Below are 22,992 nucleotides of genomic sequence, written 5' to 3'. Positions count from 1 at the left end.
GGCTCACGCCTGTAATTCCAGCACTTTGGGAGGCCAAGGCAGGCGGATCACTTGAGGTTAGGAGTTCAAAACAAGCCTGGTCAACATAGCGAAACCCTGTCTCTACTAAAAATACAGAAATTAGCTGGGTGTGGTAGTGTGCGCCTGTAATCCCAGCTACTTGGGAGGCTGAGGCAGGAGAATGGTTTGAACCTGGGAGGCAGAGGTTGTGGTGAGAAGAGATCGAGATCGCGCCACTGCACTCCAGCCTGGGCAACAAAGTGAGACTTTGTCTCAAAAAAAAAAAAAAAAAAAAAAAAAAAAAAAAAAAAAAAAAAAAAGAGGAAGACGGGAAGAAGACACATCTCCTTGTTCTGCGACAAATAGAAAGCTATTCTGTTGACCTCCATTCTCAGACAGAACTGTCAGTCTCTGGGCTGGATGTCATGACAGGTCATGTTCCTTCTGGGTCTGGTAATTCTATAACTGCTAGCTTTCAATGACTCCCACCATTCCATTTCTGTGCTGGGACTTCTAATTTGCAGAAAGCTCAGAAATCAAACTTATCAGTCAATGCAAATCCCCATCTAGGGTTGGCTGGGAAGGAGGCTTAGGAGTAACCAGACCTTTGGGTCACACCAAATCAAATCAAACCATAACTGTCTACCTAAGACAATATAAATCCTGCGTTAGTTTTTGGCTTCTTAGCAGGCAACGTGACTTAGGCATGGTAGGAGGACAAACCCACAGAGCCCTAATCTGTGTACTTAACGAGCTGTTAAGTACTCTGGCAACTTACCTAACCCTTCTAAACCTCAAACCCCTTTGCTACAAAAGGAAGCTACTACTACAGACCTCACAGGAGTGTGAAGATTAAATAAGACAAGAGAAGAAAACACCAAGGCAAGATGCCTGGCTGGCCCTAGGAGCCGGCAGCCAGGGGAGCTGCTCAGTGGGGAGTGTAAGGAAAGGTTCCCTCTTGGCTCCTGTCCTGGCTCCCCCAGTAGGCGATCAAGGTCAACCAGCTTGGCAGTTGCACTTGATTTGAGACCCGTATCACCTCTCCCAAATACTGCTCCTGGAATGAAATTTGATAGACAAGATTTATTCAAGGGAAGTTTCCCTGATAAGATGTGAATTTCATAATGGTCTTATATTACGAGTCACTACCCCTCTAAGGAAAAACAATTGTTAAGAGTTTAGCCTATGTTGGCAGTTCTAGGCTTCATGTGATTAGGTCACTGACCTCCAAAATTAAAATAATATTGTTAAAAAGGAGCAGGAACTGTGCACCCATGCCTGAAGAAGAGGCAGAGTTTAGGAAGCCGCTCCTCATATCCCAGGCTAGCACTGCTCGAGAACCTTTCCTTACACAGCGAAATGTGAAGACACTTTTAACACTGATGCTGGCCCAGTCTGACTCTGTGTGAGTCAGAGACCTGGTCCCACATTGATTGTACAAGGAACTAGAAACAGATGATATATCCCAGTGGAAGCAAAGGCCTCCAGGGGAGTTGTAAACTGAGCAGTTTATCTTTTTTATTTTCAAAATTCTATCTATCTGTCCATCCATCTATTCATCTGTCCAACCATCCTTATAAGGCAGAATATCTTTGAGGAAGTTTTCTCTATGCATCATCCAAAGTATAACTTGATCATTAAAATAAAGTTACAGGCAAAAGGGCCAAAGTATGAGATTAAGAACATTAATAAAATAGAACAATTATAACAATATACTGTAATGAAAGTTATGGGAATCTGATCTCTCAAAATATCTTAATTTTTATTTTTATTTTTTAAGAGAGTCTTACTCTGGTGTGCAGGCTGGAGTGCAGTGGTGTGATCTCGGCTCACTGCAACCTCTGCCTCCCAAGTTCAAGAGATTCTTGTGCCTCAGCCTCCCAAGTAGCTGGGATTACAGGCATGTACTACCACACCCGGCTAATTTTTGTATTTTTACTAGAGATAGGCTTTCACCACGCTGGCCAGGCTGGTCTCAAACTCCTGACCTCAGGTGACCCACCTGCTCAGCCTCCCAAAGTGCTGAGATTCCAGGCATGAGCCACTGTGCCCAGTAGATATCTGAATCTTTTGGACTACAGTTGACCTTGGGTAGCTTTGACTCTGCTTTTTCTTACAGTGCTTATCTGTTCCTGAAACTACGTCATGTAGTTACTTGCTTGTGTGTCCCCCCTTCAATCCCCCTAGAATGTAAACTCCATGAAGGCAGCTCTGTTTGTCCTATTCAAGTTTGTATTCTTGATGCCTCAAACAGTACCTGGCCCACAGCAGACCCTTAGTCATTATCTGCTGAATGAGGAACTCACCTGGTCCAGACCCTCACTTTATTTTTATTATTATTTTTTTTTTATTTATTTTTTTTTGAGACGGAGTCTCGCTCTGTCGCCCAGGCTGGAGTGCAGTGGCCGGATCTCAGCTCACTGCAAGCTCCGCCTCCCAGGTTCACGCCATTCTCCTGCCTCAGCCTCCCAAGTAGCTGGGACTACAGGCACCCGCCACCTCGCCCGGCTAGTTTTTTGTATTTTTTAGTAGAGACGGGGTTTCACCGTGTTAGCCAGGCTGGTCAACCCTCACTTTAAGATAGGGGATGCAACGGAATACTATGTAGCCACAAAAATGGACAAGATTGTGTCTTTTGTGAGAACATGGATGGAGCTAGAGGCTATTATCTTTAGCAAACTAACCCAGGAACAGACAACCAAATACCGCATATTCTTACTTGTAAGTGGGAACTAAATGAAGAGAATTTATGAACACAAAGAAGGGAACAACAGACTCTGGGGTCTACTTGAGGGTGAAGGGTGGGAGGAGGGAGAGGATCAGAAAAAATAACTACTGGATACTAGGCTTAGCACTTGGGTGATCAAATAATCTGTACAACAAACCCCTGTCACATGAGTTTACCTATATAACAAACTTTCACATGTACCCTTGAACGTAATTTTTTTTTTTTTGGAGTCTCCCTCTGTCACCCAGGCTGGAGTGCAGTGGCGTGATCTCAGCTCACTACAACCTCTGCCTCCCGGAATCAAGCAATTTTTCTGCCTCAGCCTCCCAAATAGCTGGGATTACAGGTGCCTGCTACCACGCCCAGCCAGCTAATTTTTGTATTTTTAGTATAAACAGGGTTTCATCATGTTGGTCAAGCTGGTCTCAAACTCCTGACCTCAAGTGATCTGCCTGCCTCGACCTCCCAAAGTGCTGGGATTACAGGCGTGAGCCACTGCACCTGGCCCTAAATGTAAAGTTAAAAAAATTAAGTAAATAAAGTATTAATTAAAAAAAAAAAAAAAGATCAAGGGAGGCAGTACTGTTAGACATTTCTAAAAGCCTGGGCTCCAGAATTCAAAGCCCAGTTCTGCAAGTTACCGGCCCTGGAAACTATTATGGGCAATGACCTACTTTTTCTAAACTGTAGTCTCCCTATCAGAAAATGAAGACAATAAGAGTCTCCACTGCATAGGACTGCTATAAGGATTTAACAAGATGATGGATGTAAAATACTTAGTAAAATGCTTGGCACATGGCAAGTGCTCAGTGATGGCTGCAGCGATTATTACAATTATATGACTGTTCTCACTCGGCAGATGAGGCCACTGAGGCCTGGGGATAAGGGACTCTCCCAAATTACCCAGTCTCATGGCTAGTGAGACGTGGGGGTAGGTGCTATAGAATGCTTTTCTTTTTTTTTTTCTTTTGAGACAGAGTCTCACTCTGTTGCCCAGGCTGGAGTGCAGTGGGGCGATCTTGGTTCACTGCAAGCTCTGCCTCCCAGGTTCATGCCATTCTCCTGCCTCAGCCTCCAGAGCAGCTGGGACTATAGGCGCCTGCCACCATGCCTGGCTAATTTTTTATATTTTTTAGTAGAGATGGGGTTTCACCGTGTTAGTCAGGATGGTCTCTATCTCCTGACCTCGTGATCCACCCGACTCGGCCTCCCAAAGTGCTGGGATTACAGGCGTGAGCCACCGCGCCCAGTCACAACACTTTTCTAAGATTACAGAGCAAACAAGAGGGAAGGCCTGAAATGGGGTTGCAAGCTTCTTCTCCTAGGCTTTCTCCCTAGACTGCCTTTTCTCTTTTTGCACTTACCCTTACCCCAATCCAAATATCCAATAATCTTATCTAAACTGAAAGGATGCCTTCTTAGAAAACATCGTCAACAGCACACATGACCAATTTGATGTTCTAGGGCAAATCTGATATAAACTCCATTCTCACACACACCACACCAAGAATTACTTACATAAATCTGTCCCGTACTTGAGTCCCACTTTGGGCACCCAGCCCTTGCTTCGAAAGTAATGGTAGGCCATGTAGGTGGTTCTGAACGTGGGCTGAACTACAGTGAAAGCTTTCCAGAGTTTCACTATCGTTAAAGGCTCCTAAAGTTATTTACAAAAAACAAAAAGCATTACTGTGTATGCATTCTCCCTCCGTTCAGCCAGAGCGTCAACATCTGTACTAAGTGTGGAGCTGAAGCAGCGAATAAAACGCATTTCCCCCAGCACAGCAATTTATTTTATTTTATTTTTGAGACAGAGTCTCGCTCTGTCACCCAGGCTGGAGTGCAGTGGCGCGATCTCGGCTCACTCCCAGTAGAGCAATTTAGCAAGAAGGTCTGGCCCTGCACTGTCCAGTGAGGCAGCTGCCAGCCATACACACCTAGTCTGAACTGAGAGGGGCTCTAAGTGTAAAATACACACTGACTTCCTACTCAGTATGAAAAAAAAAAATAGGGAATATAAACTATTTCAATAACTTTGAATAAGTTGGGTTAAATAAACTGTGTAATATTGTATTAAAATTCCACCTGCTTTTTAAAAAACATTTTTAATGTGGCTACCAGAAAATCTGAAATTATATACACATGGCTCCCATCTGAGGCTCTCAATGTCCTTCTATTGCACAACACTGCTCCAGAGGACTTAGAAAAGGCAGCATTTGAGCACGAGAAGTAGTGAGGGAAAGGGGCTGGACGGGGGGTGGTGGTGTGCCGGGATGGACATTCCAGGCAGAGGAACCAGCACATGCAGGGGGCTCACTGTAACAAGCCCACCAAGGCTGGAGGGCAGTGCCTGACAACATTTCACAGATCTTTAACGAGTAGCTACTCTATGTCAGATCACGTTCAGAAGAACAAAAAATAATTTTATAGTAAAACTTAAAAAAAAAAAAATCCAAAATTTAGTGTTTGAAATTAGAGAATTTATCTGATGGCACAAATTAATAATTAACTGCTTATAAGACAACTTTGTTTTTAATGTGGGAGTCAAAGAGAATGAGAATGGTTTGGTCTAGAGAATATTCTGATATATCACTACCAAAAATACAATGACAACAAAATAACTAGGTAAGTTTGGAAAATTTTTGCTTCATTTCAGTAGTTACTGAAACAATCAATTTTTCAGCTGATTTAAGGCTCAGTCACCCAGTGAGACTAGCTCAGTTTGTCCCAGCCTAAGATTATAATACAATAGGCTAGAGTTTTTTTTGCAGTTGTTCCTAATGCAAAAATTCCATACCTGTGTGACCTTGTGACCCCACTGCGAGTAAACACTCAACCCCCTCTTCTAACAAGCAACAGTCTCATAGAGAAGGTTGAATTTCCAACACAGTCCAATGTTGTTCAGATGTTGAGGCTTTTATGTCACAGCTGTAATGTTCTGACAAATTTCAGGTAAGGCCCATGAGAAGAAGCAGGGTGGGGCTAAGAATGGCCACCATTTGGGAAAATGAGGCATCTGTCAGGCAGACACTGCTTCCAAACCGCTAGAATACCCATGAACAGTATTTATGCAATTAGAATTTGATGATTAAATTATGTGCTCCCAAGAGTCAAACAGAATACACCTCTGTTCCATTTACTGTTCTGTTTACTTTTCTCTTTTTCATTTTATTTGAATTATTTTACAATTATCTCTCTTCTAAAGGCAGCAGGCTACAGCACAAAGTCATGGGCTTTGGAGTTACTTGGACTAGTTATGTGACTTTGGGTACATTACTTATTTTCTCTGAGCCTCAGTTACTTTATCTGCAAATTCTTACCAGGTGGTGGTAAGGACTATAAATAGTGCATGTAAAGTACCTAACGTATAGCTTTTACCATAGTAGGTGCCAAATACTGGTAACTTTTACTTTTGTTAATTTTTAATACTATTCTGACACAGATGTCCTTTTTTTTCTGAGACAGAGTCTTGCACTGTCGCCCAGGCTGGAGCGCAGTGGCGTAATATCCGTTCACTGCAAGCTCCGCCCCCCGGGTTCATGCCATTCTCCTGCCTCAGCCTCCTGGGTAGCTGGGACTACAGGTGTCCACCACCACGCCCGACTAATTTTTTTGTATTTTTAGTAAAGACCCGACTAATTTTTTTTTTAGTATTTTTAGTAGAGACGGGGTTTCACCGTGTTAGCCAGGATGGTCTCGATCTCCTGATCTAGTGATCTGACCTAATTATTATACAGCATAAGATACTGTACCTCTCCTAGTTTCAAGGAATGAAATGCAAAAAGGGGTCAAAGATGCCTTTTGCTCGAACAGTCCCACCTCAGAACCCAAATCCAAAACTTTAGAGAAAAATTCAATTCCTATTTTATTCAGTAGGAGTAGAAACATTTGTATTAATGCAATATAGAAATTAGTACAACCTGCTTTTAACAATAGGGAAATTTTAAGTGGATTGTATGTAAACAAAGCATCTTACCTTCTCATAGTAAATACTTAAACATCCCAGAGCATAGACCAAGAAGAAGGCCTGAAAATACAGCAAGCAGAAAATGCTCATTACAAATAGTTCCACAATCTTGTGAAACTATTTTACAGACTGATCTCTTTTCACTTCAATACAAATTAATGCCCTTAAGTCATCATCAAAAAGGTCACATATTTTTAATATAAATGGTTCATTTGAATGTCTTAGATTAAAAAAAAAAATTTAAGAAAATACAAATGTTACCAACTGGTTTAAATCAATAAAAAATAAAAGATTTTTATGAATGTTTCCATATTTATTCCCTAAAAAACCTATATAACTGAAAAATGACGTTAACAGCTGTAGCAATAGAAATTGTTGTTCATTGGAGTTTCTCCCTGTACAATTAAATAACCATATTTAAATTGAGAAAAATATATATAGAAAAAAATGTGTGAAAAGTATGGGGCAGTGCTGATTTTGCTTACCTGACAAAATACTAGTTTCCCAGTTATCTTTGGTGAAATGATTTTCTAGAACCCTATGTTTGCACTGACCTCATATGATGACATATTTTTACTATGTGCGGGGAAGCCTGTAGGAATGGCAAAGAAAATTGGCTCCAGTTGAATACAATCACATTTAAATGGAAATGAAAATGGCTTTCTGTTAAAATAATACACTGCCAAACAACTGACACCACCCAAAGAGACATGTGTTGTTGGCTTTGCCTATCCAGGGCACTTAGGGTCTACAGATACCACTGAAGGGACTCCCATGAGATTGGTGCATAGCAGGTAGTGACCAAATGGTAGCCAGTGGTAAAATGGGACTACATTTCTTTTTAAATATGAAGGTGAAAAATGAGATTTATAACCAAACATCAAATATTCTGCTTCAGCTCTCACTGCTGCTTCCAGCAGACACAGACAAGGAGGGGTCCTCTTGTGCAGTGTGGAAGCAGAAACATAATCCCCTCCCTGTCATGAGCCTTGAGGCTATTGTGCAGCAACAAGGCACTGACAAACTGCTCATTCAGCGTGTTTCCTCACTGTCCTTCCATCCCACCCCTAATCCAGCACACACAGAACAAAAGACAGCACAAGTAATATGGGTGGAAGGACTTCCAAGCAGTGAATACCTTGTCATTCTCTGCCTGGCTATCTGATGACATCTCTCTTCACAGGAGCAGTTCGCAAAGGGTGGTCTGGGGATCCTGGGATCCCCAAGACCCTTGCAGGAGGTCTCAAGGTCAAAACCACTTCATAATAACGTGGTGTTATCTGCCTCATTTGTGCTCTCTCCAGTGACTATAAGATGTGTGATGGTCCAAGATTGGAGCCAGAAGCAGATGCAAGAATCTAGATGACTTTCAGGAAATCAGACCTTAAATCGACTTGCAAAAATGAAAAACGAAGCTTCTCACTAAATTTTTTGTTTTGGAAAATATAGTTATTTTTCATTAAAAACTTACATTAAATTATTTATGTCAAGGTATGGGTTGTTGTTGTTTTTAATATGGAAGGCTTCACAAACTTGTGTCATCCATGGGCAGGGGTCATACTAATCTCTGCATTGTTCCAATTTTAGTATATGTGCTGTTGAAGACATCACTATTATTATTTTTAAATGTGTTAAACAGATACTCATCATTTTTGTTTTAATTCATAATTTGATAAACACTGACAAATATGAGGAACCACTACTTTAGTTTTACCCAAATCCAAATCTAGAGCATTTCTGGAGATGAAGGTAGTCACCTTCTATTCCACTTTTTCCTATTGTCTTCCTGGTCCCAGCCTGTGGGTGGCTCCTTCCTGCCTCCTGTGACACCCTCCCTGTTCTGAGCCCTCTACAGTCCACTCTCCACAGCATCCAGATTCATCTTCTTGGCACATGAAGATCATGTCGTTCCCCTAATTAAAACCCTCCAAAGAGATTTCACTGCCCTTAGAATAAAGTCCAAACTGCTTGCCACCAGCTCCAGGTCCCTGCACGATCTTACCACTGCTCTTTCCAGACGTCCTGTCTGCACTTCTGTCTCTTGAAGACACTAAGCTCATTCAGGCCTTTGCCTCTGTAATCGCTACTCCTGCTATCTGGCATGTTCTGCTCCAGACTCAAAGGTCACCTCTCGGAGAGGTCTTCCTTGGCCACCGAGTCTAAGTAACCCACATCCTGATCACCTCCACAGCACTTACTTTTGTCTGAAAATCTTTCTCTTACATGTGTTCCTCCGATTAGAATGTAAACTCTGGCAGAACAGAAACTGCCTGCTGTTCCCTTGGCCTAGAAGGGGGTCTAGTACATGTTGGGTGTTCAATGCTTGTGCTGAAAGACAAAAAAGACAGGTCCCCAATCCTGCCCTTGGCTTAGGCCCCAACAGCCAGAGCCACCCTACAGCAGGTCTCTGCACCTCACTCAGCTCATCTCTTCTCAGTGTGAACATTGTGTTCCACTTCTTTCACTGCTGTTGACAGCCCTGCCAAGTGGCCCACAATTTTATTTTGACCTTTTCTCTTTCCATCACTCACTACTTATTAATACAGAATACTGCTGTTTTTCAGATGGACTACAGGCCAAAAGGCGCAACGGAAAAGATAAAGTTGTTTCCTCAACACAATTTGCACTTCTTGGTTCAGAATAGTGTAACACAAAGAATGAAGTTTGAGATCTGACAGACCTGAGCTCAAATCGTCATTGTTAGCTAGGGCCTTGGAAGTATCACTTAAATTCTCCATGCCTCATCTATACAATGGGGATCATAATGCTTTCTTAGCTAAATATTTTTTTTTTAGCTAAATATTAAGATTAAATCACACAAAGATTTTTATTTTTTAAATTATACTTTATGTTCTAGGGTACATGCACACAACGTGTACGTTTGTTACGTATGTATACATGTGCCATGTTGGTGTGCTACACCCATTAACTCGTCATTTACATTAGGGGTATCTCCTAATGCTATCCCTCCCGCTTCCTCCCACCCCACAACAGGTCCCAGAAATCACACAAAGATTTAATAAGTTATGAAAAGCACCTAAAAGCTCAATTAATTTTAGTTTTCCTCCTTTCTGGAACTCCTGACCTCAGGTGATCTGCCTGCCTCGGCCTCCCCAAGCACTGAGATTACAGGCATGAGCCACCGTGGCTGGCCTTAGTTTTCTTCCCTTTCTAATAACTGGATAGCATAGCCTGGAAAAAAAAGTTCAATCCCATCCTTGCCTAATAAGAGATTCTTTCCTGATATCTGCTAAAATGTAAGTTCCTCAAAAACTGATGTGTTTTCATTATCAGCAAGCATACATTTCCCCAAGAGTGAATGAAACCATTATCTCATTTTTATTTGCTTAAAATGGTGATTGGCTTTTACCAATCTATGCAAGATGTGACTAGGCACTTATTACAGATGGAGGGGATCTTAATTCAATTGAATTGGTTTTATTTAAAATTAAATTATCAGTAGACTAGAGAGGTCTGTAGAGGTTGACAATCATATCCCCTGCAATCGCATTATTAAATTTTACTTTCACAGTACTAATAAGATGGAAGGATAAGTTTAATGATAGTTTTTAACATCATACTGCTAAATGTAGTCAGGGCCCTCAAGTGTTGTAATGGAAAAATAGATCTCAATAACAGATCCCTATAAAACAATGGAATATATTAGCTAACTGGCATGGCAATCTAATTATCCCTGAAATGAATACTGAATCATCCCCATGTCCAGTTCACAAAAAGTATGGTTTAAAATGTCACTGGCTAAAAGCAGAGGTAAGGAAGATGTTGCATGTGGAATATGCCATCTGGCATATGTGAATACAGTTGTAGGTGCCTAACCAGGAAAAAAGTGTATTCTACTAATGTGATCTAGTCACTGTGTGTGTGAAAGACCTAGTCACTGTGCAATACTTCCACCATTTAAGTAAAAGATCTATTTTGTGATCATCATCAACAATTTAGAGACAGAGTATGTACGTCCTATCAGGCACAGAATAAAGGCAGGAACCAAATGAGCACCTATTACATGTGCCAGGAACTGTGCTGGTCATTGTGTATACATCACTGAACGTCATTAGCTGCTACATCAATTCAAGCAAAAATAAAGCACAATTTCCAAGAAGTGTTTTTTCTTGTGAGAGCTAGCCCTCCCTCAGCACACACACGTCTTTCTCCAAACTGCCCATAAAACACATTGCACTGAAGTTCATTTTAAATTTACAGAAAATATATTCATTTAAAAATATCTGCCATTTTGTGAACTAAAGCTATGTCTTCACTCCACCCAGGGAAGTTGGCTAGCTGGGAGAGGGATGGGGACACAATGAGGAATATACATTGCTAAGTGTCTTCCAGGACAGAGAGATGTCACACATATCACGCTGCATTCAATCTTCACTATCTTCCTCTGAAGGAGAACATTACAGCTGAGGAAAACAAGGAATGCCAAGAACACTGTCTATTGTGTGTTATACTGCATGTGGCAAATATTTTTTTCCCATTTCATCTTTTTTTTTTTTTTTTTTTTTTTTTGAGACGGAGTCTGGCTCTGTCGCCCAGACTGGAGTGCAGTGGCTGGATCTCAGCTCACTGCAAGCTCCGCCTCCCGGGTTCACGCCATTCTCCTGCCTCAGCCTCCCATGTAGCTGGGACTACAGGCGCCCGTCACCTCGCCCGGCTAGTTTTGTTTTTGTATTTTTTAGTAGAGACGGGGTTTCACCGTGTTAGCCAGGATGGTCTCGATCTCCTGACCTCGTGATCCGCCCGTCTCGGCCTCCCAAAGTGCTGGGATTACAGGCTTGAACCACCGCGCCCGGCAGCATTTCATCTTTTGCCTGTAATTTTGCCTTTGTCTTTAACATAGTTTTAAATCTCTAGGTAATGAAATCTATATATTATGGCCTCTTAGAAGAACTTATCCGTATCTCAAAAATATATAAAACACAGGCAGGGTGGCTCACACCTGTAATCCCAGCACTTTGGGAGGCCGAGGCTGGTGGATCACTTGAGCCCAGCAGTTTGAAACCAGCCTGGGCAACACAGCGAAACCCCATCTTTACCAAAAATACAAAAATTAGCTGGGTGTGGTGGCGTGTGCCTGTGGTCCCAACTACTCGGGAGGCTGAGATGGCAGGACTGCTTGGGCTCAGGAGACTGAGGCTGCAGTGAGCTGATATTGTACCACTGCACTGCAGCTTAGGTGACAGAGAGAGTCCCTGTCTTTAAACAAACAAACAAAAAAAAGCATAAATAATTATCCTTGTTTTCTATTTTAAATTTCCCTTTATATCTTTAATTGACCTGAAATTTATTTTTGTGTATGTTAGGAGATGGGATTTTAGCTTTGTCTTTTCCAAATGGCTAATCAGCTGTCCCAACACCATGAATCTTTTCTTCACTAATATGAAGTGTTATTTTTATTGTACCCTGAAATCCCATCTATAAATGGGTCTGTTTGTAGATTGTGGCCCAATCTTTCCTTTCCTATACCAAGACTATATTGTTACTTTATGTTTTATTAACGGCTGCAGTAAGATCTCCTTTTTTTTGTTTTCTTTTTCTTGGCTACTCTAATGATTCCAAGTGAACTTTAAAAATTAATAAGGCCTACAGTCATGCTACTCTGAACGTGCCTGATCTTCTTGTCTGATCTCAGAAGCTAAGCAGCGTTGGGCCTGGTTAGTACTTGGAGGGGAGACTGCCTGGGAATACTGGGTGCTGTAGGCTTAAAACAAGGATCAATGAAACAAAAAGCAAAACTGCAGTTCTTCTCTCTCCTGCCTGCCAGCACACAAAGGCTTTTAAAACAAAACCCGATCCTCAAAGCAGTTCACCCAAAGTTTCCTGTGTGTCTGGGTATATAAGCAGAATATAAATATATTTACAGAAAAAAATTAGAATAGCTTTTCAAACCTTAATCAAAAGGCTCTGCTGTAAGTATATATTCTTTTTTTTTTTTTTTTTTGAGACGGGGTCTCGCTCTGTCACCCAGGCTGGAGTGCAGTGGCCGGATCTCAGCTCACTGCAAGCTCCGCCTCCCGGGTTCACGCCATTCTCCTGCCTCAGCCTCCCGAGTAGCTGGGACTACAGGCGCCCGCCACCTCGCCCGGCTAGTTTTTTGTATTTTTTAGTAGAGACGGGGTTTCACCGTGTTAGCCAGGATGGTCTTGATCTCCTGACCTTGTGATCCACCCGTCTCGGCCTCCCAAAGTGCTGGGATTACAGGCTTGAGCCACCGCGCCCGGCTGTAAGTATATATTCTTGCTAAAAGGACCCAAACTGTCTCACAGTTGAAGTCTCTGGAAAATTTTCAGAAGTTTAGATAGAAGGAAAGTCACTGACCTATTGCAGGGGAGGGAGACTAGTCAAACAACATAGCAGTAAAAAATAACTGCAAAATTCTAGGGAAGAATCTTAGACATTCTAATCACTGGATTCTGATACTTGGAATCCACATTATGGACACTAAGAAGGGGAAAAGGAATGTGGAAAAAACAGGTGAGGTACAAAATGGAAGAGCCAGGCACAAGAAGATGCGTAAACGAGACCCAACTGAGACTGCTGCTGTCAGGCACACGGAGAGCTGTCGCCTGACGCTGGTGTGCCCCTTTGTTTCCAAGCATTCCCACCTAGTCCTCCTGTGTGGGGACCACTTTCTTTTGTTTTCTTCTTTAAAAGCTTTATAACTATATACAAACAATACACAGAAGTACCAGTAAGGTAGCCTCCAACACCAGAGTTAGACTAAGAAATCGACATGCATCGGCAAACTCAGAGCCACAACTGAATGGTATCAACACAGTTAAAGAATGTGACACAGAGTGAGTGAGGAAAGTCAGCAAATGGGGAATCTGGTGACGGTGGCAAGGTCTTCGCAATGCACACAGGATGAGACTCCGACCCAAGGGTTCGGTGGCAGACCAATGCATGCACCACACTACCTCTAGTCTAGATGTTAGCAGCTCTTTGTTTGATATACCTCAATTCAATGGTGGCTTTTCAAGAAAAAGAATAAATGCTACCACATTAAGTAAAATAATTAAATGAAAGACTTACAACAATCTTAGAATCTTCAGTATCAAGTTAAAAACAGTTTATCCCTCCTTGGGGAGAAGGACACGTGGGCCTGACATCCTTAAGCATTTGGATTATCCAGCTCACTCCTCATGGGCTGACTCCGTGTTCACCAAGCAGCCTTCCAATTATATTACCCTTTGGCACCTGAATTTTCTACATGAAGAGAATATGCCAATATGGAAAGGCAGGTGGTGGGGCCTTTGCTAATGTTAATAAACTCACACTCTAGTTTATTCCCCAGGCTCTTGTGAGCACACTCAGCCTGAATGCTGCTCCTAGAGCTCAAGTCATTTTCTGTGCTCTAACAAATCCGAACTTCTTAGTCCCTCAAGCAAAGGATTAGACCTGGAATGCAGGGCCCTACTGGGGTGCTGCCATGGAGGGAATCTTTCTGGGAATGAGTGAGCTGGTCTGCACTACCCCTATTAAATCTCCTCCCATTAGTTTCCCAACAGCACACACAGGGATAGTAAAATTAAACACGACTACTTTGGATCTTGGGAAATTTAAATGTTAAATCTCCTTAACCTTCAAAAGTTGACTGCCTGGCAGGGTGTGGTGGCTCATGCCTGTAATCCCAGCACTTTGGGAGGCCAAGACGGGCAGATCACTTGAGGCCAGGAGTTTGAGAGCAGCCTGACCAATATGGCGAAACCCCATCTCTACTAAAAATACAAAAATTAGCTGGGTGTGATGGTGTGTGCCTGTAGTTCCAGCTACCAGGAGGCTGAGGTGGATCACCTGAACCCGGGAGGCAGAGGTTGCAGTGTGCTGAGATCACGCCACTGCACTGCAGCTTAGGTGACAGAGCGAGACGGTGTCTCAAAAAAAAAAAAAAAAAAAAAAGCTGATGGCTCTAACTTTATGACAGCATTATGCAACTGCTTTTAATTTACAGTGAAATCAACTTTCATTTGACTAAAAAAAAAAATTCGGTCCCCCAAATCAATCTATTTTTCACTGGATCTTGCTAATTAAAAAGCATTTGGTTAAAAAATTAGCCAGATGTGGGGTGGCATGCACCTATAGTTCTGGCTACTCAGGAGGCTGAGGTGGTAGGATACCTTGAGCTCAGGAGTATGAGGCTTCAGTGAGCCACGATGGTGCCACTGCACTCCAGCCTGGGCAACAGAGAGAAACCGTGTCTCTAAAAAACATAAAAACAAAAAATTTAAAGAGCAAAGCATTTGAGCGTTTGCGTGTGTGCGTGTCCACTGAAGGGTGCAGAAGATGGAAACAGAAATCTTCAGAAATAGCTACTCAGAAATAACTAAGGTAAATATAGTTTATAGCTCTTCAATTACTCTATGCAAATTTCCAAATCTCTGTTCTGAATGAGTCAAGGCAAAGGCACGAAAACACTCCTACAGGGCTGCATGTCCACATCTGTGGCAGGCTGCAGACCAAAAGCTTCCCATGTCAGTGCCCAGTAGACTTCTAAGTCAGCTGTGTATTACCGCTCTGAGTCCCTTAAGAGAGCTGTCGTGAATCACCACAGCAGGGGTGAGACGCCATTCTGCCTGTGCTCCTGACTGACATTCACAGAAACACTGAGCGGGTACATGCAGTGCACCAAACATGGGTGATTCATTCAGAAGAAATCTGCCAAAACAGAACGACAAGTAGAGCTAGGTTTAATGGTATGCTCCCTGAAAACTTCTGGAACACATCTCTGGTATGTTCTCAGGTGCCAGTCACCTTCTAAGAAGGCAGAGTATCCTCATCTCCTGTCTCCTATTACCCTTGCCTTTCATCAGGGAGTGTTCAAGAGGAGGCAGCAGGTAGCAGCAGCCTTTAAAAAATTTGTCAACGGCCTGTAATCCCAGCACTTTGGGAGGCCGAGGAGGGCGGATCACGAGGTCAGGAGATCGAGACCATCCTGGCTAACACGATGAAACCCTGTCTCTACTACAAATACAAAAAAAAAAATTTAGCTGGGTGTGGTGGTGGGCACCTGTAGTCCCAGCCACTCGGGAGGCTGAGGCAGGAGAATGGTGTGAATCTGGGAGGCGGAGCTTGCAGTGAGCCGAGATCGCGCCACTGCACTCCAGCCTGGGCGACAGAGCGAGACTCTGTCTCGAGGAAAAAAAAAAACTTGTCAATAAAAGACAGCAGTTGGTCACCTGGAACAGTGCGGCTGAACTCACAGTATTTGACACCAAATACACTTCGCCTCCAGCTGCCACCTCCCAGGCCAGGCCTCTAGCCCACCCTCCATACTGATGCTAGCTCTAGGCACTCCACTCCCCTACGGAACCCCCTGCAGTGCCCTGCTGCCCCAGGACCAGGCCAGACCCTGACTCACGGACATACCCTCCCCCATCTGGTGTTCTTTTTGGCTGAGCTATCTGAAAGAGCCTTTGCTACCCTGTGTCCATGCGGCAAGCCCCATCTATCCTTTACTATCCTCAGCTATCATGATTACAAAGGCTTTCCACTTCAGCCCTGCTGGATGGTCTCCACCAGCTTCTGTGCAAATTCCCTATCTTGTACGTTAAATCATTTAACAAATAATTATTACGCACCTAATAGATGTCAGGCATTGGGCCCAAGGAAACAGGAAGAGTGATACTGACAAGATCCATATGCCACACTATGCTTATCACACTGAACTGCAATGATTTCTGGGCTATCTTTAAGACGGAAGTCACGTTCTACTTATTTCAGTATTGGTAGCCCTTAGCCCAATGCCTGGCACTTAGTATGTATCCAGTGGACATTTTCGTGATTGTAAAAAATAAGGTTCCAACTAGCTGCTAATCAGCTTTTACAAGTAACTTAATAATGACAAAAGTAGCAGGCACTAACATTTATTGAGCATCTACTATATTATCAGGTACCGTCCTGACCCAATTACATGTATTATTTAATTTCCAGAACATCCTATGAACAAGATGTTACACAGCTCCCACTTTACAGAGAAGAAATCTGAGGCTCTGAGAGGCCAAACATCTAAAGAACAGGTACACATGGGCTGTCTAGTAAAGATCTCCACAAAGCTGGGAATGTCTTCGCATGTGCTGTTCAATACAGTAGCCAGTGGCCACACGTGGCCGTTCAGTGTTTGAAACGTGGCTGGTGCAACCAAGAAAAGGAATTTTGAATTGTATTTTAATTCAATTTAATTTAATTTAATTTAATTTAGTTTTTGAGACAGAGTCTCACTCTGTCGCCTAGGCTGGAGTGCAGTGGTGCAATCTCGGCTCACTGCAACCTCTGCCTCCCGGGTTCAAGCGATTCTCCTGCCTCAGTCTCCTGAGTAGCTGGGATTATAGGCGTATGCCACTACACCCGGCTAATTTTTGTATTTTTAGTAGAGACAGGGTTTCACCGTGTAAGCCAGGATGGTCTCGATCTCCCGACCTCGTGATCTGCCCTCCTTGGCCTCCCAAAGTGCTGGGATTACAGGTGTGAGCCACCACACCCGGCCCCCACATTACTTTCCTGTGGTCTCAGCTATAAAATTACCAACATGGATGTGTTCCATAGCACTTCCTGGGACCTACCTGTATGCCAAGAACCACACTGGACACTGCAGGAACTATCAAAGAAAGCCATCACAGAGCTCCTGGAGGAGAGGGGAGCCCAGGGGGTGCTATCTTCAAAGGCAGAAAGGACATTTCTGTGTGCACTATCAACATAAGCAAGAAAAGAGGGACTGAGCATAAAGTGACCACAGGTTAGAGGAACTCCAGATCACCAGGACAATATGATAGAGTTTATGGAAGGCCACTTTTAGCCACTTTTTTTTTTTTTTTTGAAACAGGGTCTCGCTCGTGCAGTGGCATGATCTCGGTTCATTAAAGCCTCGACCTCCCAGGTTCAAGCAACCCTCCCACCTCAGCCACCCAAGTAGTTGAGACTACAGGCCTGTACTGCCACACCTGGCTAATTTTTACATTTTCTGTAGAGATGGGGTTTTGCCATGTTGCTTAGGCTGGCCTCAAACTCCTGGCTTCAAGCTATCTGCCTGCCTTGGCCTCCCAGAGTGCTGGGATTACAGGTGTGAGTCATGGCACCAGGCCCAAGCTAACTTTCAAGAATGTAGCTACTGCATTAAGTAGAGGGATCCTGCAGAAGGAAATAAATCCATTTACTTAATTAGCAGTCACTATATGATCTGAATCATGTAGCACAGTCTATGAAAAGTTGAGACTCCATGAACATACCAAACAATAGTGACTTGTACTCTTTAAGTGGGTAAATTATATGGTATATGAATTATAGTATTTTTTAAAAAGCTAGTGAAAATTAGTAACAAAATATTCAGCCAATCTGAAATCCATTTTTTTCTTCTTTCCACCCCCTTACCCCCCACGTCACCAGTCAGCATCTGTTAACAATCTGAAATCTTTTTATTCTTTTTGTTTGACACACAGTCTCACTCTGTCGTCCAAGCTGGAGCGCAGTAGTGCAATCATGGCTCACTGCAGACGCAACCTCCTGGGCTCAAGCAATCCTCCCACATGAGCCACGCAAGTGGCTGGACTACAGGCATCAGCCATCACACCTAGCCATCAATATAAAATCTTTTTTTTTTCTTTTTTTTGAGACAGAGTTTCACCCTGTCACCCAGGCTGGAGTGCAATGGCTCAATCTTGGCTCACTGCAACCTCCGCCTCCCGGGTTCAAGCAATTCTCCTGCCTCAGTCTCCTGAATAGTTGGGATTACAAGCATGAGCCACCACGTCTGGCTAATTTTTATATTTTTGCTAGAGACAGGATTTTACCATGCTGGCCAGGCTGGTCTCGAGCTCCTGATCTCAGGTGATCCGCCTGCCTTGGCCTCCCAAAGTGCTGGGATTACAGGTGTGAGCCACCGCACCTGGCCTAGCAATCTAAAATCTTAACAAGAAAAGTAGTACTCAGAAAAACACCTCGAATCTTCTGTGGAATGATTGCAAACATATATCTTAGAACTGATGAAATAAAGGCTGAGGAGTGAAATTTGGGCAGGCCTACTTGGGAGGTACACATAATGATTTCAATACTGACTCACAATATTCAATAACTGAATTACGTACAGAACTACACTGTGAGGTAGGTTCACATATAGCATAGTTCAGGCCCAAAGACCAACAGCTGAAATGATAACATGTTGAAAACATACCTCTTCTAGGCTGAGTTGCAAATACTCAAAGATCCTATATGGATTTCTTCTGCATATTAATCTGTTTCTTTGCACCAACTAAAGAGAAAGAAACACAATATATACAGAACAAATGGAAGCACTACATGTCACAGAGAACGTATTTTAAAATGAACATTTTTCTTATAAATTCCCAGGATTCACATTCTATTGTGCTAATATTATAAAGAAATGATTACAACAAAAATTTGAGACAGACTCTTGCTCTATTGCCTGGGCTGGAGTGCAGTGATGTGATCACAGCTCACTGCCGCCTCAAATTCCTAGACTCAAGCAATTCTCCTACCTCAGCCTTCCCAGTAGCTGGGACTACAGGCGTGTGCCACCATGCCTGGCTAATTTTTTGTAGAGACAGAGTTGTCCAGGCTGGTCTTGAACTCCTGGCCTCAAGCAACCCTCCCGCTTCAGCCTCCCAAAGTGTTTATTATAGGTGTGAGGCACCACGCTTGGCCAAGAAATGCTTTTTTATTACTTGTGTGGAAAAGGAAGTTTTAATTTTTTCACTATGAAGATTCTGGCTTATTTCCTTTTTTCCCTGTGAATTTTTCCTGCAGTTGTAATCATTTTGTTGGTGAATTTTATTTTACGTGTTGCTTTTTTCACCCAATTGTACCTAATAAGCATGTGCCTATGTTTTTGTTTTTTTGAGACAGGGTCTCACTCTGTTGCCCAGCCTTGATCTCCCAGGATCAAGCAATCCTCCCACCTTAGCCTCTTGAGTAGCTGGGACTGGCATGTACCACCACATCCAGCAATTTTTTTTTTTTTTTTCATTTTTAGTAGAAATGAGGTCTTGCTATATTGCCCTGGCTGGTCTTGAACTCCTGGCCTCAAGTGATCCTCCTGCCTCGTCCTCCCAAAGTGGTGTGAGCCACTGTGCCTGGCTCCTATGCTCTTAATATGACTTCATAAACCTCATGCTAAGTCTACATGATATTGCTTTGAATGGGTATCTCATATCCCATTCAGCCATTAGATTGTTTCTAATTTTTAGCAATTCCAGACAGCTCTAGGGTAACTCTGACAGCAAGTCCTCTAATGATGTAGCTCTCACCCACCTTCCCTAGGCTTTTCTCGTGACGGCTGACTTCCACACGTGAGCCCTTCTCGCTCAGCTGTACTCAAGATCAGGTGTAATTATCACCGCATTTTGTTTTCTCTCAAATAAAACAGAGAGTACCATTGGCCTTGCCTTAATTTTATAAATTTTTAAAAAGTTATTCACCAACTTTGGGGTTTTAGTTGAAATGGCCCTCACAGCTGCTGTGGCCCAGAGCCTGCTGCTTCCCTCGGACCTTACAATAGGCCAGCTACCAGCTGCAGGCAAAAGACATCCCTATTAGACAACATCTCCAGGAACAGATGGCTTTGGAGGAAGCAATTTATTTTCTCCTACTTACTTCCTCATTTGGGGCATCCTCCCTCTCGCTCATGGCACACTCCACTTCCTCGACGAGCACGTACTCATGGTCAGGCCCCCTGTCCCCAGCATGCAGGAGGCCGACGTGCTGGCTGCCGTCCTCATGGTGAGGGCCACACTGGAGGATGAGAGCATCTTGTTTGCAGCAACAGACTTGGGGCAGAGGTGCAGCGTCCTTTCTCACACTTTTCTCAAAGCCGTCTGTTGTTGGGTTGCACCCAGAGCCCTCCTGCAGGCAGCCTAATGGCTCACTGGGATCACCCATACTACCTGACTTTCCAGAGTCCCCGTTTACCACAGAAGGTCTCTCTCCCCTTGCTGTGCCTTCCATGTTAGAAACCATTTCAGAGTTAAGCTCGTCATACACTTGAGCCTCTTCGTTCCTTTTCACAGGAGGATGCTCAAGCGGTTTCGTGTAATCCTTGAGGATTCTGCACACTGTACTCTCATCCTGCCCCTGTCTACGCATCAGCTCTGCCGCCCACTCAACACTATGCTGATACCTGCAAGACAGAAATACTGTTGGAAACAGCACTCGAATTTCAAAATTGAAAAAACAACAAAGCACATAAAAGACTAGAAGGTGACACACCGAAATGTTTACAGCATTATTTGTGAATGGTGCATTATAGATAAATATTTTTCTTTTTTATACTTTTCTGCATTTTCTTTTCTTTTTTTTTTGAGACGGAGTCTGGCTCTGTTGCCAGGCTGGAGTGCAGTGGCACGATCTCGGTTCACTGCAACCTCCGCCTACTGGGTTCAAGTGATTCTTGTGCCTCAGCCTCCCAAGTAGCTGGGACTACAGGCACCCGCTACCACACCTGGCTAATTTTTGTATTTTTAGTAGGGTTTTGCTATGTTAGCCAGGAAGGTCTAAATCTCCTGACCTTGTGATCTGCCCGCCTCGGGCTCCCAAAGTGCTGGGATTACAGGTGTGAGCCATCACATCTGGTCTCTGTATTTTCTAAGTGTTCTGCAACAAGCATATGCTACTTCTTGTTTCTTTGCTTTTATAGTTTCATTTTATTTATTTAAAAAAAAACAAACCCAGTTTAACTATGAAAATTTATATAATTTAAAACTGGCAGATTAAGTGATTTAGATAAATAAGCAAAAAAAAAAAAAAAAAAGGCCATCCTTTATCAGGATTTTTTTGTATTATTATTACTATTTTTTGAGATGGAGTCTTACTCTGTCACCCGGGTGGAGTGCAGTGGCACGATTTCAGCTCACTGCAACCTCTGCCTCCCGGGTTCAAGCGATTCTCCTGCCTCAGCCTCCTCAGTAGCTGGGATGACAGGCTCGTGCCACCACACCCAGCTAATTTTTTATATTTTTGGTAGAGATGGGGTTTCACTATGTTGGCCAGGCTGGTCTCAAACTCCTGACCTCAAGTGATCTGCCTGCCTTGGCCTCCCAAAGTGCTGGGATTACAGGTGGAAGCCACCGCTCTCGGCTTGTTTTGTATTATTTTCAATTTTGGATCTCATAATGTTTTCAGATAGATATGCCATTCATAATACAAAGAACTTTTGTTTAGTATTGGAAAGCAAAATGAGAATTTCAATAAATATTCATCACAGTGCCTACTAACCTCTTTACAGGATAAGGAAATGATTTGGCTTATGTAGATTCATCCAAATATTCTAAGAGAAATAGCCCCTTTCCCCACAATACTTTTCAGAGTAGATTTTAATGACAAAATTCATGTTAAGTTTCTAAAACTTGAAGCTAACACCCAAGTTACAAAACACTTCCCAAGTTACAAAAAGTTATAGGCAAAACAATAGGGCAAAGCATTCATGCCTAGGCTGCTGGGATGTGTTCACGTGATGTGAGAACTACCAGATGCTGGAAATCTGAAGATCAGAAGGTCCAAGACATTGTGAAACTCAAGTGCTTTTTGCCTGGACCTTCAGTGATCAGTCTGAAAGACATCCAAGACAACACATGGCTTGAGAGAAGGCAGATGTAATTTTACTTTTCACCTTCTTTTACCTGGTTAAGACTGAATAGTGCTTGATTCGGCAGCACATATACTTAGAATGGCCCCTGTGCAAGGATGACATGCAAATTTGTGAAATGTTTCCAAAAAAAAAAAAGACTGAGTATGTCATAGTTTATAAACTGCTATATCTTACACAATTTAACAAGGACACTGGCTTCTGCTATACCCTGATTCCTAAGAATCCCGAAGTTGTCCACACCCTGTTCACCCCACATGAGGATAAACATCAGGGATGTCTCCCTATATACTGGGAATTGTATCCTAAAGATTAACACCTGGTAAGGCTACCCTAATACCTGAGAGACAGTACGACACCATGACTTTGGTACTGCACATTTTGTGTCCAGCCCCGTTACTTACAACTGTGTGGCAATGCAAATTACTTAACTTCTCTGTGCTTCAATTTTCCCACCTATAAAATGTGGAGAGTAGTACTACCACCTCAAAGGGATCTTGTTATGTATTACTTTTAAAACCAGCAAAAAGAACACAGTTGTGCCAAAACCAGTAGGTTGTCTTCTCACCTGGAACACGGCCACCTATGCATACGTTTAAAAGAACCGTCATGTGAGAGGTCTAAAAAGAATCTCAGCTCTTCATATCAACAAAAGCATTGGTTCTACAGGGTCTATAAATTTCCTTT

At 42.9% G+C, this 22,992-nt stretch overlaps 1 protein-coding gene, 1 non-coding gene and 1 pseudogene across 11 annotated transcripts in view; 1 reads left to right on the top strand and 2 right to left on the bottom strand.

Moving 5' to 3' along the window:
* LOC105477730 (tRNA splicing endonuclease subunit 2) overlaps positions 1–22,992 on the bottom strand; it is a 57,102-nt gene that overhangs the window by 18,911 nt on the left and 15,199 nt on the right. For all 10 annotated transcript variants that reach the window (XR_003017113.2, XR_984917.2, XR_984919.2 and 7 more), the window contains 4 exons: positions 20,319–20,841; positions 18,880–18,957; positions 6,705–6,755; positions 4,247–4,385 (listed from right to left, as the gene is read on the bottom strand). Coding sequence is in view for 4 of the 10 variants with exons in the window: in XM_011734404.3 (XP_011732706.1) it covers positions 4,247–4,385; positions 6,705–6,755; positions 18,880–18,957; positions 20,319–20,841 (791 nt within the window). In the remaining 6 variants the exon portion in view is untranslated. The remainder of the gene's footprint in view (positions 1–4,246; positions 4,386–6,704; positions 6,756–18,879; positions 18,958–20,318; positions 20,842–22,992) is intronic.
* On the bottom strand, positions 8,205–8,306 carry LOC112425929 (U6 spliceosomal RNA). Its single transcript, XR_003017139.1, has one exon. It is a non-coding gene; the product is annotated as a U6 spliceosomal RNA (small nuclear RNA).
* Positions 12,298–12,419, top strand: LOC112425932 (5S ribosomal RNA; annotated as a pseudogene).

The sequence above is a fragment of the Macaca nemestrina genome, chromosome 2 (genome assembly GCF_043159975.1).
Source record: "Macaca nemestrina isolate mMacNem1 chromosome 2, mMacNem.hap1, whole genome shotgun sequence".
NCBI lineage: Eukaryota > Metazoa > Chordata > Mammalia > Primates > Cercopithecidae > Macaca > Macaca nemestrina.
This window is presented reverse-complemented; position numbering and strand designations above follow the sequence as displayed.